At 37.9% G+C, this 18778-nt stretch overlaps 1 protein-coding gene across 5 annotated transcripts in view; it reads right to left on the reverse strand.

The window, feature by feature from the left end:
• lrmda (leucine rich melanocyte differentiation associated) overlaps positions 1-18778 on the reverse strand; it is a 479502-nt gene that overhangs the window by 50177 nt on the left and 410547 nt on the right. For all 5 annotated transcript variants that reach the window (XM_073873058.1, XM_073873057.1, XM_073873055.1 and 2 more), the window contains one exon: positions 4725-4812. In XM_073873058.1, the coding sequence (XP_073729159.1) occupies positions 4725-4812 (88 nt within the window). The remainder of the gene's footprint in view (positions 1-4724; positions 4813-18778) is intronic.

Genomic DNA, 18778 nt, shown 5'->3' on the forward strand with positions numbered 1-18778 from the left:
GTTTAAAGCTGGTGGAAGATGACAGCAGTGCCACATCCTGCGGCCACGCTACAACCCCCCAACACATCTTCAGACTCTCACGGTTCTCCATGTCAAGCTTGGCCTCCCCGTTTCTGGATTTCCCTCTCCCATTCCTCTCCTCCGAGCCTCTGCTGTCTGCTCGCTGTGTGTCCACTTCCCAATTTTCTCCCTAAAACAGCAGACAAGGGTCTTATATCCTAAAGCCACGACCTCCCTCGGTCTCCAGTGCCATGCATATAAGCCCTCTTCCCTCCACGGGCTTTCTGTCTGCTGTAATTACCAATGACACCTTGCCTCTGAGGGCCTTACACAGGTGACATCAATTGTAAAAATATTGAGGTAAGGTGAAGCGGGTCTCTGTTTAAGACAGCCTGCTGTCACATACGCTGATTATTCTGCCGGCCACTGCAAGCTAGCAAGTAACATTCAGCAAACATGACGGTATACTGGGATTTCACCTGTGCCATTGTGTCCCATTTTCAGTTATTCAAAACTTTAACGTTATAAACAATTGTTCATAGACTAATAAATATTTTACAGCATTTTAAAGAGTTTACAGTTTAATAATGATTCTTCTCAGAATCTTTTTTTTTCAGCTTCACACACAAGACAATATTTGACTAGAAGTCAAACTAGTATGTTTTGATAGATGATACATACTGTTACATTTTTGTTTAAAGTGGTGCACTGTCAGTTTCAATAAAGCTGAATGCTATTTGTGACTACCCAACGTAACGTTTTCATACACACTGAATTATATAATATTGACGTGTTAACAGGACTAATAGGTTAATTATTTACGTATTAACAGCTTTATCGACTTACAGATTTGTATGTATTCCTATTCATAAATATTAAAATTGTGAGCATTGGCGTTTCTTACTCATATAAATTACATTTTTCAGTTGTATTTACTCACTTATTTAAGAAAAATTACTCATTTACCTAATGAAATGATTATGACTCAATATTAAACAAGACTCCACTTTAAAACCTTAAAATGAATAACATTTCTGAAATCATTAAACCATTTTGTAATATTTAGTTTGTTTGCCATAACACACAACATGTGTTTTCTCCTACGCAACAATAATTACACAAAACATAAATTCACAAAATATGCTAATTTTATTCATTTGCTGTAATCCACATCTGTAGAGGGGACATTTCACAAGACTTTTTTAAGATGTGAAATAAATCTTCGGTGTCTCCTGAGTACATATGTGAAGTTTTAACTCAAAATCCAATATAGATAATTTATTATAGCATGTAAAAATTGTGAGCAAAAATGGGCCATTTTTGGGTGTGTCCTTTTAAATGCAAATGTGTAGATTAGAATAATGCAGATTAGGGTATGGTATTATCCCCTTCTGACATCACAAGGGGAGCCAAATTTTAATGATCTATTTTTTCACATGCTTGCAGCGAATGGTTTACCAAAACGAAGTTACTGGGTTATTTTTTTTACATTTTCTAGGTTCATACAAGCACTGGGGACCCAATTATAGCACTTAAACATGGAAAAAGTCAGTCTGTCTCTTATGCTTTTATTAATATATTACTTTTTTGTATAAAAAGGATTTGGGTTTAGGGTAAGGTTTGGGATAGGGTGGTAACATTATCGATAAAATGGTTAAAGTGAAATTATACAGCATACATCTTATACATCTGGTATAAAAGATTTGTAAATGTTTTACATTTTGTAGCTGTAAAAACGTAATAATGCTATGACTAAATGTTGCAAACACATTTATATTGTACGCTTCAGCATCTATATAAACTTACAAAAAGGTTGTTTTGTGTTTTTGAAAGTTATGTATTAGTACTGTGTATTAACAGTGAGACTAGCCTGGAGAAGTGAATATTGCACACAATGCTTTAGTAAGCATTTCAATAATGTCGTTTTAAGTAAATTCAGTAAATTCATTTTAAGACTAGCAATGGGTTATTTTCAGCAATATTATATTTGAGCTCATTAACGTTCATGTATATTTTCACATTAAAGTCTGTAAAAGAGAGTACAGATGAAATAAAAAAACATTAAATGAGCAGAATGCATTAACCCTGCAGTAATGCATTTAAAAAATATTGTTCGAATAGCACAAATTTTCAAAAAATGAAAGCAGACTGAATATTTGACCAGTCATTCACATCACTTTAGTTAAAGCTCTGGCAACATGATAAAACAACCAATCAACTGTTTTACACATATTCTAGTCTCAATAAAATGCTTGATGATTAATAAAAGAAATCTTAAAACACAGACACACACAAAAACAATATAGTAGCAGGAAATTACACAGCCCATTATGATTCAACAGAAGCTCCCTGAAATACGGCCAATTCAAACACATGCCTCGACTTCCTCTGACAGTGTCTTGGAGGTGAACTGCATCTTTTAGTGTCATGGCTATTCTATTAAAGCATTTTCACGGCGCAGCCAAAGGTGAGTTTTAGTAAAGAGTTACAGTGTTGGACCTGATGCATTAAGCAAATAGAATAGGCAATAAGTCAAGATAAATAAAAATGGCGCGATAAAGGCAGAGGAATAAAAAGAGGCGAAGGACGAAGATGAGGGCTCGTGTTATCTAACGCTGCAGTACAGTATCGTAAAAATAACAAATGGAGGGTGTCAGCTCGCCGAAATCTAATAGGGAGAAAAAATATTTCATATGTCAGCTCCGTTCACCTTTTAATGGACTATTCTCAGGCAGCGTGATTTTGACAAAGCACTGGGCTTTCCTCTACATCACTTGAGAGCTGCAGGTCAGCCTTTGTGAAATAGATCTGTCCTTGGTGGGGGGCTGAGAGACACACAGCTGACCTCGCATGAAAGTACCACAGCCGTGGCCGTGACATAAAAACAGCGCTTTGCATTGCACAGACAAAAGGGCTTGATGAATGTGTACTGCATAAAAGCCTCTTCTCTCCGGCACATCAAAACAATGCGTTCTGCTGAGCTTCTTAGGGTATGTTTGTTTAGATCAGTGCTTTCTGACCCGTTACTCACTTGGGCTAAAGGGCCGTTAACACAACAATATTTTCAACCAAAAATGGGACTTTTTTTAAGCATTTTGCCTGTTCTTTTACACAACAACTGAGTTTTGGGAATGGGTTTTTAAAACAACGGCATTAACGTTTCAGTGTAAATGACAAAAATACAAAGTAACACTGCCAACTACTGGCCTGACATGCATAAGACAGCGCTTTTATTATTCTCGCGTATCGCAAATGTAAATGGGTATTGCTTTGACAATGCTGTGTTGTGTACGTGAAATTTTTCAAAACAGCAAACCTTAAAGGGATACTTCACCGATTTAGCATTCAGCTTTGTATCTGTAGAAACCCGGCAGTATTACTGAATGACCATGTTTCCCTCCCTCATTTCCCCCTGAGAGGAGAGATATCTGCATTTTGGTTCTGCAAAAAAGTCCTCCGATGATGTAATATGACGATTTTTGCATCATCGGAGGACTTTTTTGCAGAACCAAAATGCAGATATCTCTCCTCTCAGGGGGAAATGATGGAGGGAAACATGGTCATTCAGTAATACTGCCGGGTTTCTACAGATACAAAGCTGAATGCTAAATCGGTGAAGTATCCCTTTAAGATCGAATCTTTTGGCCTGTGTATCAGAGTCCTGCAACGGGTCGGGCACATAAAAGTGTCTAAAACGGGTGGATTGTGACATTCCTAAAATTCACGGGCGGGGATGCTGGCGGATAATTAACTCCGTGCAGGCGGGTAGCGCAAATTAAAATATATGCAATATTTGTATATCTAAATTACCATTACACGCGCAACATATGACATTTGACCCATCACGTCACCACCACTGCGACAGTGGGCGACCTTTGTTGATGCTTCTCGTAGCCTAGTTGGAGTGAGCGTTGCAGGAGTTGCATAAAGTTTTGCCGTTGATAGCCGGAAGCTGGGAACGTCTTCTCTTAGATAGCATTTTGAGACGAGACTTGTAGGAGCACAGTAGGTAGGTTGTATTTTTTTTCTTGTTCTTTTTTCATTAATAGGTCTATTTGTGTATAGTTATCAGGTTCCATAGCCTATTTAGGTGCTGATGGTAGGCTACTTGAATGGCGCAAAACAAAGCGCACTTTAGCCTGTTTTATTTGCCCATTCATGACGCTGTTAAGATGTTGAGGGAGGTACGAGATAAAAAATAAAGCACTTTAATTGGAATGATTTTAGCGTGTGTGATTTATGCGTGTGCGGATACCGGTCAGGTACCGGGCCGAATAGTAACGGGTCCGGGCGGGTGCGGATTTAATTTTGATATTATCACGGGTGACGGGTCGGATTTGACGCTGAACTTTGCGGGTAAGGGCGGGAGCGGGTCGCCAAAAATGGACCCGGCAGGACTCTGCTGTGTATCATTACAGTTTTCATAAAATACCGCAGTTGTAAATAGTCAGGTTTAATATTAGTCAATTAAGCATTAAAATAGGATAAAACATAACATTTAAACTGATAACTTATATAGAGAGCATAGAAAGCAGCTCACTACTTGCTATTATGAGTCACCTTAAGTTATGAAAAGCTTAGAACAAGTTTGGTTAAAAGTATGCAACACAAAGTTACACATTGAAGAAGAACATCATATGTGACACTGTGAAGACACCAAATGCCTTTCTTTTGTTTAAACTGTATTTGCGCTTTGTGCCTATTTTAATCTAAGTTACCCTTACCTTTGTGGTTTTTGGCATCTTTGGATCCTCGTGGTAGAGGGTTGTATGGCGTGCTGGAGGATTCAGACTTCACATCATCACTGATGTTCTGCAAGAAAGAGAGTTTGTACAAACATAAATTCACAGCTCTGCAAACGTTTACAGCGTCTCGGCTATGATTTATTATCCGGCATAGACAGGAGAAATGTTGGTTATTGATTTCTGTGCAATGATCCTAATTGAGTTAAATGAAAAGAGCTCATTTGTCATGACCAATCCAGACATTTCTCTTAGATTGATGATACAAAAGGGGAAGAGAATGGGAAAGACTTTCTCCAGAAGAGTGAGAGAATGTGAAATTTCATTGCCATGACTGATTGTCTAAATGCCATCAATTTCATCAGCGCTGAGGAGGAGAAATGTTAGGAGCACCGTACTTATTTTATCAGGGCACGGTACGAGGTCAAGTTTCATAATTTTGCACCGAGGGGAGAAGAAAGGTAAGGGCTTTGTTTACCTGTCCCCTGCCTGTTTAAGAGAGGGGGGCATCAGGGGAAGAGCCCGAGCCACCCCTCAGCCATGAAGAGACCCCGCGGGTCAAACCCGGGTCAGCCTGCCACTCACTAAAACACTCCCTCTCGCCCCACACACGCTCTTCTCTGTTGACAATCCAACAGGTGGCATGAAATTACTGCTCTCCAAAGGCCAGATCTGAGTTTAAGTAAACTCATCTCTCACTGGCCGACCTTAGAAAATACAAATATATTCACATAAAGGCCACTGCACAGACAGGCAGAACAGAAGAGGAGCTGTAGAGAATACAGATCCTCTGTGTGCTTCTTGTAGGTCACGAAAAAAACATTCAGCCTCCTTTGTCTTTATTCAAGGACCAAGAACACAGTACATCACGATGTGTTGATATCTGATGCCTTTGTGAAAATACAAAGCCCGTCTGCAGGCAGCAATTCACGGAGCATTTAATCATCCTGAGACTGAAAATGACAAATAAACATTCGAGGTGGCCATGTAAACACTTGGTTTAGTACTAAGAATGTGTTTTAAAATAAACATGTATACAGTCTATGACTACCAAATACTGATATTTAATCCTACATAAGGCTATAAGTAACCTTCTTGTGTTCCTGTAGCTTAGCTTGCAAAGGAAAGGTCATAGTTTCGATACCAGGGATCCCAATGCACTTTAAGTTGCTTTGGACAAAAACATCTCCCAAATGCATAAATGCAAAATGTAATAAATGTAATGGGTCACAAGAAAACATTATAGTGATGGGGTGTTATTAGGTACAATGCAAGGCAAACCCCAAAATATATCTTCTATACCACAGAAGCTAAATCAATAATAAAAACAAACCAACAGTGGTGATGTAACCCTTTCAAATCATTTTTATTTTATTTTAAATAACCATTGGTTATCTTTGTTATCTTAGTAGTCATTATTAGCCTAATTACAATAAGTGACATTAAATCCAGCACTGTAACCGCATTCTGAGCATGTCAGCAGTTTCCTTGTTACCATTTCAATCTCCTCTGGCCATTTGGCTTTAATATCCTACAGCAGCATTTTCAGTGTCAGCTTCAGTCCGCCCTAACTAATTTCCTCTGGACCTGACAGATCAGAGGCCTCACCCACCAAACGGCCCCATCCCGACCACAAAGCCGCTCGTAATCCTGCTGCTTGTCTACAATTAATCTTCCCAGTTGCCACATTATTAACACCACCACCCACAGACAGGGGCCGGCTATGCCCCACTGGACACAGAACACCCCCCCTCCGGCCCAGCGGCCAGGCACGTCAATCACATGCCGTGCGTAAAAGTCGCCCGCTGTCAACATCAGAGATGCCCCTCTCTCCGAATCATCCCACCCCTCCCGGGCCGGGTCCGCTGATCAAACACCCCCACCCTTGAAGAAGATTAATCAGGGACCTCCCTCCCACTTCCGTCCCTCCCCTCCACTCCTCTCTTTCTCTTTATTCAATGAGCCGTCATCGAGATGAGAAAGGAGACCTGGCTCATAATAGGCATCCCTGCGAAAAAGTTAAAGGAAAACTTTGTTTGAATGCCAGCTGTTATCTGGGCCTTTCTTAGGGGGGGGAAAGGGCAGGCGGACAAGGGCCTTGCTTTGATCGCCATCCTTAAGATTTTACACAAACATAATCACAAGCCAAGGGGTCAACCTTTGAATTCATTCAATCTGGAAGGCAGTTAAGAGTTTCGTCTTTGGCAGAGCACTTTGTTTATCATTAGCTTTTAAAATATATCACTATACATCAAATAAATGGCTGATCGTGTGTGCTTATATCTCTGTTATATGGTAAATGACTAAAGAGCTAATATGAATGGTGGCTTTGAGTAATATTCACGCAGGTTGAAATAAACACAGACTGATCTCACGAAAAGTTAAATTTTTATAGTCACAAGAAATGGATTCATTTATTTGTGTCCATTACACAAAATTATTTTATAATTATTACTTTTTATCGTCTTTTTGTGTCACTTTCACAAATTTCTTTAACTAGTTTTTCGTGTCCATGGTACAACTTTCTTTTTAGTTTCATTTTATGTATTGTTTTCTCATAGTTTTTTTTCTATTTTCTTACCATTGTCGCTTGGAGTTTGGGTTAGAATCACTTTCTATAACATTTTTAGACATCCTAATCCAAACCCCTAATCTAACCCCAACCCCAGGCGAGAATAAATTTAAAAGTGGAAGAAAAACATGTAGAAACCAATACATAAAAGTACATCATAACCCAAACCCCAAATCTAACCCCAAGCGACAATGATGTAAAAATAAAAAAAAACATCAATACATAAAATGAAACGAAATAGAAAGTCGTTCCACGGACACGAAAAACTATTTATAAAAATGTGTGCGAGTGACACAAAAAAGACATTTGTGCTCAAGGCACGAAAAAAAAGCTGAATTTCGTGCCATGAACACGAATAAATGGATAATTTTTTTTGTGACTATAACATGATTTTCTGTGAGATCATGTTGAAAAAACACTGTAGCTTTCTTTAAAACCAACCTATGTAGGCAATGTTTAAGGCTTCATATGTTTCATATGTTAGGCAGTTTATTTATTATGGCAAATTTTGGTAAAATTATAAGACTACATCTTACGTAGGCTATCCTTTACTGAGTGGGCAATCCCAAAATACACTGCTACAAGCTTAGTAAAAAAATCTATACAAGGTGGTGGATGAATGAAAGAAATGACAATTGTAAATCTAAAATGGATTTAATTAAATATTAATAATAGATTATTTTTTATTTAATATTGTGTGTTTGATGTGTACTGCATGATGTATATCAGGGAATTTTTAACATTAGCTTAGCTACATGCTAATCAAAAGTCTCCTTAATGAAGCCATGCATAAAATTCTGTGTCATGCAGATTTGATATCTTTGTATTTCAGATCATTAAGTGTGCTTGCAAAAAGCACAATTATTGTTCTTCATAAGTTTTCTTATTATTATTATTATTAATTTTTGGCCAGCTCCTGCGACTAGGCCATTTGATACAGAGATGTTGCTTGAGAAGATGGCGTCACGGATCCATGTCGTTCTTCCACCATATTGGATTGAATAGAAAACCAAAAAAAGATTCACTTGCACAAATTTTGTCCGAACTTCACGAAACTGGACATACATGATCCTTGGACCAAGCCTCACAAAAGTTACTAGAAGGATTTTTGATTTTCAGAAGCGTCTGCCTGTCACAGCCCAAACGAAATCTGCGGCGTAGCCGCCAAAACAGGAAGTCCTTCATATCTCAGGAACGCTTTCACGTATTGAAGCCAAACTTTGTTTATCAACTTGGGTCTCCAATGTGAGGATGCACAACATCAAAATAAAAAAAAAAAACATTCTAAAATTTTACACCGCCAAACAGGAAGTTGTTCATATCTTAGGAACGCATTCACGTATTGAAACCAAACCTTGTACATGAACTTGGGTCTCTGATGTGCACAAGATAAACAACTAAATCGGCGGCACCAGAGCAAGCACACTTTCACAGTTCCTCCGGAAATGCATTTTCTTCACTTATGAGTTTATGACGGTGTGATGCTGCATTAGTAGGCACTAGGAGCCAAGGCTGCACACTAGATTTTGAAACAGAGCTGATATCAAAGGTGATTCAGCCTGCTATGTGATCATTGATAGTTCAACATCAGTGGCGAGTCTTGTGCTCCAAACACAGGGACAGACATTTGACAAAGAAAGAGAGAGAGAGAGAGAGAGAGAGAGAGAGAGAGAGAGCTGACAGCACACTGCATGCAATCTAGAGTCTAGATGAAAGTATCTTCAGATGCAGTTATGCCACCGACGTGTTACCACGAGGAGGAGGTGGGACTTCACTCATCCCTCTGCTCAAATGAATATCCATCAGGGTCGAAATCCTGTAGCCCTGACTGAGAAATGCGGACCATATGGTGTGGTAACTTTGGAAGCCGCCGGATCTAGCTGTGCTTTATGAGCTTAGGACTTGAAATGAAGCAGACATTTCTGACTTTAACACTCGAAATCACATGCCAAGACACCTTTTCTATACACAGCATTTCTTTGTTTCTTCCCCCACACACATTCACAAACACAGATGTACACACCGCTGTGTCAGTACGCGACACTTCCTGCACTGGTCAGATGGGGGCGCTGCAGTGTCAGGTTTGCATAAGCCTCTCGTCACACAGCACGCCGAGCTCTCGTTCTCCGGGCCGTGGGCATATGCTGCCTGCTCACATCATTATTGTCTTTATACACTGAGTAATCACTACACTTTATGATAATGTAGCAGAAATTTACAAGCTGGGGAAAGAGAAAAACTCACTAATAATGGCATTAACAGAGAAAGCCACAGCAGCTCTCTGCCCGACGGGGGCTCGGCGCTCAAAGGGAGAGCTGCTTGCTAGAAATGTCACGGTGAAATATGACTCGTCTCCTGGATTATACATCATACTCATTCTCTCTCTTCTCTCTCATGTCCTTTCTTCTCCCCCGCAAATAAATGACGAAGAATCCAGCCATTTGTGATTATCAACTCCAAACAAATCTATACCCCAGAGAGCAGGAAGAAGTGACTAGGTGGCTAAGATCCAGTTAACTGCATTAGTTTGGTAAGCACGAAGCCTTGACAGGGCCGAGCGCGTCCGGAGGAACTCTGATCAGTCCGGCAATCTAATTACCAGCACGGCAAAAGAGATGTAGTGAGACAGACAGAGGGAAAGAGAGAGAGAAAGAGAGAGAGAGAGAGAGAGTCAAAGATCAGTGTAAACACCAGTGCTTTTTATCTTCTTATATATCTGGACAAGTAGACAAAGTGCTAAAACGAAGTAAATGTGGCCTGACAGCCACTTCAAAGAGTTCAGCCAGGGGCTTACTGCTACTTAAGGCACAGGAATGTTGTTGCTAAGCATCAGACTACAGCCTATCAGGCCTAACACAAGGGTCTGCGCTTTCCCTTTAAGAGCGAGAAGAGAAAAAGTGGATATTCGACAGTAACGGGAGGCTGGGGATTCAAGGAGATTTTGTAGCTTAAAGCAATTGTTAGAAGAAACAAGCTTTCTGTTTTGTTTTCTCTTGACACCATTTCGCGCTTTTTGTGCTTGCAAAAGATATGTAGTAAATGTTTTTTGATATGTTTTCTCTCTGGGTCTGTATCAAAATAAAGAAATGTTTTGTGTGCGTATGAAACTTTCCTTGTCTTTCTTGTAACAGCGTTTTTTGTCTGATGATCTGTGGATGAGCGGGAAAACAAACTTCTTTGTGTGTATTTAAATCAACAGAACGTTTTACTTTGTGAGTTTTTATTCATCAAGCTCATTTAATATACCTTATATTGTAACTGAGAAGTAACGAAATAAATTAAAACGTCTGCATTAAAAAAATATATGGGTCAAGGCCTTGTCACTTATAATAAATGATGTGTATGATTAGTAGACCATGAATTTATGTGTTGAGATCAGAAAGATTGACGTGCCAGTCACCGAAGACGCAAACATCAAAAAGGCAGTTTAATGTTTTTGACCTTGGTAATTGTCTCTCAGATGACTAGCAGTAATGTGTTTTAAATTGCTGTAGTGTGCATGAAAATGTATTAAATCTGTTGTTTTAGGTAATGACTAGAGAGAGAGAGAGGGAGAGGGAGAGAGAGATGTAGGTGTAATGGTGCCTGCCCTCCAAGGGCTTTCAAAGTCTTTCTGTGTGGTGAGCTCAGTGTGAGCTGCATTGAGCAAGTGTTTAATGATTTACCAGTTCTACTTCAATGCACTTGTGCTACGTAAATGGATCATGTGATCAGCGATCACAAGCAAAACAGCTTTTGCCTGAAGCATATAGCCAAATGTTCTCCGAGACGAGTCTGCGTATAGCTCAGGTTTATCAAAGTAAAGGTTTAGAAAGAAGTTAATCACCCATGTCAATACCAGGTTCTTAAAACTTTAGGTAAACTTTTGAAACCATTTCATTATTATACATGAATGTAAATTTGAGTGTATACACTGAAAAAAATTAGTCATTTTTTTAAGGTAAGTGGTTGCAATCAATTCATTTAAGTTGCATTAAAACAAAAGATTTTTGTTTTGTTTTTCTATTTTTTTTTAATGTAGCTTAAATAAATTGATTGCGACCACTTCCTTTTAAATTTTTTTTATAAAATTGAATGAAAATTTTTTTCAGTGTATGAGTCTAAATGCAAATATGCTTTAGTTATTAAAGTAAACTATTTGGTAGAAAACTAAAAATGACAATAAAAAAGCTCCAGCCTTTTCACTTGTGTCTCTTTAAATTTTGATTATTTATAATGAATAAAAAATACAGTACTAGTATATGTGACCCTGGACCACAAAACTTGAAATTGAATATTATAAATAATCTGAAAGCTGAATAAATAAGCTTTCCATTGATATATGGTTTGTTAGGATAGGACAATATTTGGCCAAGATACTGGAATGTGAGGGTGCAAAAAATCTAAATATTGAGAAAATCGCCTTTAAAGTTGCTAATTACTAATGATAAATATTTTTTATGGTAGGAAATGTACAAAATATCTTCATGGGAAATGATCTTTACTTAATATCCTAATGATTTCTGGCCTAAAAAATCTAAAATTTTGACCCATACAATGTATTTTTGGCTATTGCTACAAATATATCCGTGCGACTTATGACCTGTGCAACTTTTGTGGTCCAGGGTCACATATAGTAGCTGAGAATACAATTATTATTTTTTGTTATTTACGTTGTTTAATTGTTATAAGTTAATCTGAACCTACTTGTTTATCTCCTGACAAAAATTATTTATTTTCCTAAGCACAATATTAATTTATACATAAATTCATGTAACCAGAAGCATCACAATTTCTTCAACTACTATCACATCGTACACGTTCACAATGAACCATTTATCATTCAATAATTATGCCCCTTTAAAAAAAGAAATAAATAAAAAGAAATTGCACAACACCTCCTAATGTATCTGTAAATAATTAACATACACAAATTAAAACTGGATAAAGTTGCTTGCAAATTCACATAATCTTGATTTAAAATAATGCATTTGTCAATTCCTCTATTTTCCCTTCCTCATGTGTATCTCTTCTCCTGTATCTTTGCATTTCACAGACACTCTCTCTCAAAGGTATGACACATGGTGGCTCTTTATGTTGCTCTTAGGAGCTGTATCTAATGTCAGGAATGTTTTCAAGTGTGTGGGATGTTAAATTATTGAGCATTCTGTGAGCAGGACTGTCAAACCGGCATGTCTGCGATGTTTCCTACGCAATTAGACGCTCAGAGACATTTGAAGAGCTCCCACAAAGCAGACCGGCAGAAAGTGACATGTGAACTTTAAGGAAATTAGCTTTTTACATGAGTGAAATGTGAAGGTTACTTAGCAATGCTTAAGTTGGGAGAACGACTCTGTGAAGTGAGACTTTGACTCTGCCCTCATGTGAAGACAGCCATTTTCTTTACTTTATAGTGCACTCCAGTCAGAGAAGATCACAGAGACAGTGAAAACTAATTTTGACTTGGGGCATATGGGAGGAAAAAGAAACGAGATGCGTCTAAATAATGAGATCTCTTGATGTTTGCAGGAGGTGATGCCAAAAAAAGATGCAAGCGCACAAAAAATATGCTCATCGCTGACGAGTTTGAGACTGTTATTTCTGCCTATGGCATAACTAGGAAAACAAATAAATGTTATGATAATAAACAGACAGTGGCAGGGGTCTCGCCAGACCCCTTTCACTGGGGTACACGTGCCCTAATCTTAAATTTAAATTTATACAATTTACTTTATTTGCCAGTGTATTCGTGCCAAAACGGATCGACATGCAATGTAGTTACCCAATATATGCTTGTAAAAGCAACACAATCCCAATTAAACTGAAAACACAAACTGAAGCATCAGTCTTTGTGTGTTTTCTTTCTGCAGCACGCAGCCGTGCACAGCCACACAAAGAAGTCCAGGTGACGGCATGCGATTTAGTTAGCTTTGAAAACATGATGAAACAAATGTATCTTTCACAATAATATCGATAAAAACTTATTTTAACTTAAACATTAATTGGCTTTTATAGATGGACATCAGATTTTTTGTGCAAAGCATGAAAGGGAAGCCGGATGGAGAGATGATGGGTTTGAGGGAGATACGACTAATATCTATAGACCAGTTCAAATGATGTAAACAACACTGGTCCAGAAACACTTCCTGTTACAGTTTGTGACAGTTATTTTTTATTTTACATATATTATTATCTTTAAGATGTTTGTTAAACTTCAGTTAATTCAGGTTTATATGTTCTGTTGGTTTAATTTATCCCAACTTTTATCTAGTGTTAAAAAACGGAAACAGGAAGTGCTTCTGGACCAGTGTTGTTTACATCTTTTGAACTGGTCTATATCCTTGTTCAATCAAGTCTTAAACATCAGAGGTAAAAGTGTCGATAATATTTAGTTCACACTTTACTACATAAACCGTTGGCAGTATGCTAAACTTCGTTCAGTCTTGGCTGGGAAAATGTACAAATAAACTCTTGTAACGCATGTTATCATTGTGTCATGTAGGATGCAAATGTACATGAGAAATTTCTATTTGCTTTCATTACTTTCACACATTATATGCCTTCAAATATAAAATAATTTTGTAAAAATATGTAAATAAAAAATTGCAGGAGGGTTTTTTTTCAAAAGGGACGAACTCAACCCATAGGGTTGTAATTTTATGCTGGATTGTTTCAACCTAAAATGTTGGGTTGTATTAACCCATTGTTGGGTCAAAAAATAAAAAAAATCTGGGTTAATTTACCCCAGTGTCGGGGTTTGTGCCTTTTTGACCCAACACTGGGTTGAAAATAACCCAGCATAACTTTCCAACGTGGGAAAATTAAGAGATTAGATTGTGAAATTGGATTTTGACATTGCCAAATTTACTTTTAGGGACAGATCTTATCTTTGTTATCGGTGACATTGTTTTGTCTCAAGATGCACATTTGTAGTGTTTTTTTGTAAGTTATGTTTGTAAAAACTTCCTAAATGACTTAATATAAATAAAGCCTAGTCCTGAATTTGCCTAAACCCTGCTCAGGAACCCCCCCTTAGTGTTTCAGTGGCTGAATTTGTAACTGGTGGCAAAATTAAAAGCGATGTAACAAATTATAAAATGCTATTTTTTTCTGGTGAACACTAATAATTTTTTTTTTAACTAAAATAGACTAAATTACTGAGCCCCTAAGGTAACATTGGAGTGGGGAAAATCTAAAGTTTAGTTTCATGTGCTCACGTGAAACCTTCATGTGCAGATTTTTTTTTAAAGTTTAGTTTCGCGTTCTCACGTGAAACTTTTGTGCGCGCGATAGTTTCACGTGAAACTAAATGTGGTAGTTTTACGTGCGCACGTAATAGATTCACGTGAGCACGCGAAAGTTTCATGTGAGCACGCGAGAGTTTCACGTGAGCACGCGATAGTTTCTCGTGAGCACGCGAAACTAACCTTTATTTAATTTTTGCTTCATGTCCCCTTAGGGGCTCCGTACTAAATAGACAATTTATTCAGCAAAAAAATAATAATAATAATATTCACACCCCCTAATAAGTGTTGAATTCCTCAATAAACAATACACATAAAAAAATGTTTATTTAAAATGTTATGCCATTACCAAAGAAACATATGTGGCAACAGTTTACAATAAGGTTTCATTTAACATCAGTATTTTTTTTAATCTGAAATAAGGTTACTTTCAACATACTGTTACTAATATTTTTCCATAATCATCAGTTAATGTTCAATGAGCAAACAATGAACAATTGTATTTGTTTAATGCAATAGTTAATGTTGTAATGGTAAAACGTTAACAGTAGTTAATAGTTAATGAATAATTATAAAGTGTTACCACATATACAGTGTATAAACCTCAAAAATGAGATGAATGGCTCTGCCTGTTTAATTTGACATTTGCAATTAACTCGCTGCCCCTCATTTTCTCAACACCACATCCTGTAAACATCCACAACATTACATGCAATCATATTTATGGATGTACTCCAGTATACGGATACACAGTTTAGCAGGGTGAAAAATCAGCAAGAGGGAGATGTCTGGGTTAAAACCAGGCCCGTCCCCCCGCTCTGACTCGTGAGGTCATCGCTGTTGTTTTAAAAGCTGCGAGGAACAGATAGCAGCAGGCCCTGCACTCCCAGCATCCTCCCCTCCCCTGGAGAAGGACTTATGAAGGTGAGAGGCTCCCTGACAGGCGCGAAAATAAAGGAGACAAACCCTGGTTAAAAATTAAATAAAAAGTAGCTGTCTTAAACAGTAATTGCACTCCTTTGCTGAGCAGGCTTCCAGATATATAAACTTGATTTACTATCGGCTCGCAACTACAAATCAGAAGGCCCGAGAAACACTTGTGCTATGAAATTGTTTAATCTCATCAAGTTCTGCTTTCACAGCAAGCTATAAATCACAAAGTCTTTGTTATCATAGACCTCCATGAGCGCCTCTCAGGCAGGCAATGGATCGTGGGTATATATAATCTTGACTGCACAAACAGCGGGGTCGTCAGTCGCTGAAATACTTTCATATTAGCCGCGCCGCAGCTGCTGGAACACAAGCCTGTGATGGATATCTCATTTCCAACTCTCTGCATCTATTTCCAGCAAATTATTAGTGCATAAATTTCTTGTCAACAGAAACGGCCAATTAATTAAGTTAAAAATGGACCCATGATCGCATCTACAATCCAAATAGAAGAGCGGGGGCAATTTTCCAGTAAGCGGATTTACCGGCGGGTCAGTTTAATGAATGATTTTAAACTTCGTCATAAACCTCCAGACAGGCCAATATCTACACAGAAGCCCCGGCACAGGCCAGGTGCTGACAGATTTACATAAAGGCTATTTATGTGTGGGGCCCGCGGTTGATGACTGAGGTAGAAATAAAGTTTATTAGGGCCCCGAGAACGCAGCCAACCTCGCGTTCTCCATCATCAGCAAAACGGCAGACGAGGGAGAAGAAACACCTTGACTTTTCTTAAAGGAAATATACACGTTTAACCGGCCATCGAGATGAATAATTCATACTTGTTCACAGAGCATTTGTTTTTCTGCTCCGGTCATTAATCAGAGAGGGAAAACTGCGACAAAGATGAGCTCCGAGATTTATATGTATTTCGGCTTCTTTACGGATAAATCAAGACGTGCAATTATGGTGGGAGAAGCCCAGCTGTGACCCCGTGTCGAACTAATGACATGGAGAAATTTAAATCTTGTCTCCTCTACCCTGACTTCACCCTAATCATACTTAAAGAGAGATGCTTCTCCTATGGAGTAAGAGGAACATAAAAGTCAGCTTTATGTTTCGCCGTTGAAATGATGCCGCGCGTGACCTGCGGGGGTTATTTCGCATGCTAAATAACCTCAGATTATCTAACATAAACAATAACAGTGATGATACTTAGAGCTTGGCTTTAAAACATGACAATGCTTAAATCTAGAGGTCAGTGTTTATGTAGCTCAGTTGGTAGAGTATTGCATTAGCAATGCAAAAGTCATGGGTTCGATCCCAGGAAATACTGATAAATTAAAGAATTGCACAGATTGTATGCACTGTAATAAAAGTCTCTACCAAATGCATACAGTTGGTAAAAATGAGGAAAGAAAGCTGTGAAAATAAATCTACAATGTTTCTCATTTTGAGCTTTAATTTAAAATAATTGTAAATAAAGTAAAACTATTGAAATTGGGGGGAAATTACATTATTTAATTTTTTTTTCTGTAAATTTTGGGCAACCTTAGAAATTTTTATGAATAAAAATCATATTCCCATCAAATCAAATCAAAACGTATATTCCCATTGATATAAAAATTAGGGCTGGGTATTGTTAGGAATTTCACAATTCAATTCAATTTCGATTCTTGAGGCTTCGATTCAATTCGATATTGATTCGTTTGCTTCGATATCGATTCAATAATAAGTAAATAGCAATTAAGTACCTGAGTATATTTTTTATTAATGTGTGTAGTCTTACTAATGTTTAAGAACAAATTGACCCCAGCACATTTCCTGTCATGGTTTATTTAGCAGTGTGACAATGCTTATAGACCACTTTAGTTTTATCCACCTCGTCATTTGTTCCCGGCTTACAGTAGAACCCAAAATGAGCCCAAACATTGGCTTTTAACGTTGATGGTGCAGGCTTGAAAGAAGTGGTGCTGTTTGCCATCTTTGATCTTTCTGTTTTGATAAAGCGCGTCTTGTACAACACTGAACGCTCTCACTAGAGTGTTGCCCACAGCGCCACCACTGGCCAGGGGGGCTGAATCGATTCATAGGATTTGATGAATCGATATTGAATTGAGAAACAAATAATTGCAATGCATTGATGAATCAATATTTTTACCCAGCCCTAATAAAAATAATCCTGATGGTGTCCACTCATGACATCTGTAACAAAAACCCCTTAATTATTTATCACTAAAGTATAGTAAAGACTATAGTTTTGATGTTCAGCCAAAGATTGTTAAGGTACACAAAGTAGAAAGTGGCTTTAACCAGTCCTTCCAGGAAAACGCTGAGTTTTTTTGTAATTGTTGCGAGCAAAAATTCTTGATCTTGCTGCAGGGTTTCTTAAAAAATTCGATGGAATATGCAGGATATTTATACAATTTTATGCAATGAAATTGCGGGAACTTGCCAAAATTGTGGGAACTTGCAAAAACTGCAAGCTTTTCAATGATGTTCACGTCGCATAATCACGTCACTTCATAACGTTCCCATGGCAACAGGGGACATGGCTGCGCTTGTGCTTTCTGCTAAGATATATGTGATTTTTGCTACGAAAATGCAGGAATTATGAAATCACGCTAGCCCAGCATTTTTTGCACACCGAAATCTGCAATTTATGCTTCGAAAGAGTGGCGTATTTGGAAAAATGCATCCCCCGCATAAATATGCGGACTTTGGCTGATTAGGCATTGAATTATGCTATCACATAATCGCGTTTTTCTGGAGGGACTGTTTAACGGCATGGGTTCTAACCATTTTGGGACACTGGCAGAGGTTTTGACATGCTCTTACATTTGGTCTTTTTTCAGTTGCTTTAAACATATTAGTGGCTAATATCACATAACACTGTATTTAGCACAAACTGTGCTACAATTATATGTGAGTAACATGTATGTCCAAATAAAATTAAAAGTTGCTGAAATAAGGCCAAGGGACACATACTAAACATTTGTTCACAAACAAAAAAGTACTGGATCTTGAGAATTTGCTACAGAAAGATGTAAAAAAAACATTTTACCCAATTATTTACATGAAACAATATATTGACTAAACTTTTGTAAGACATTTTTTGTTGTGTAAAGGCAGCTGCTTCAGGTGTGTGTGAGATTAGGGTTGGAGCTAAATTCTGCAGAAACACTGGCCCTCCATGACCAGGATTGGTGACCACTGCGCTAATGCTTCAATCAGGAATGTTGTGCTAGAATGAATTTGGGGAGACTTAAAGAGAAAATGTTTTGCTTGTAGTTTAATAACAAAATATTAAA

Source organism: Misgurnus anguillicaudatus, chromosome 11 (assembly GCF_027580225.2).
Source record: "Misgurnus anguillicaudatus chromosome 11, ASM2758022v2, whole genome shotgun sequence".
Lineage (NCBI taxonomy): Eukaryota > Metazoa > Chordata > Actinopteri > Cypriniformes > Cobitidae > Misgurnus > Misgurnus anguillicaudatus.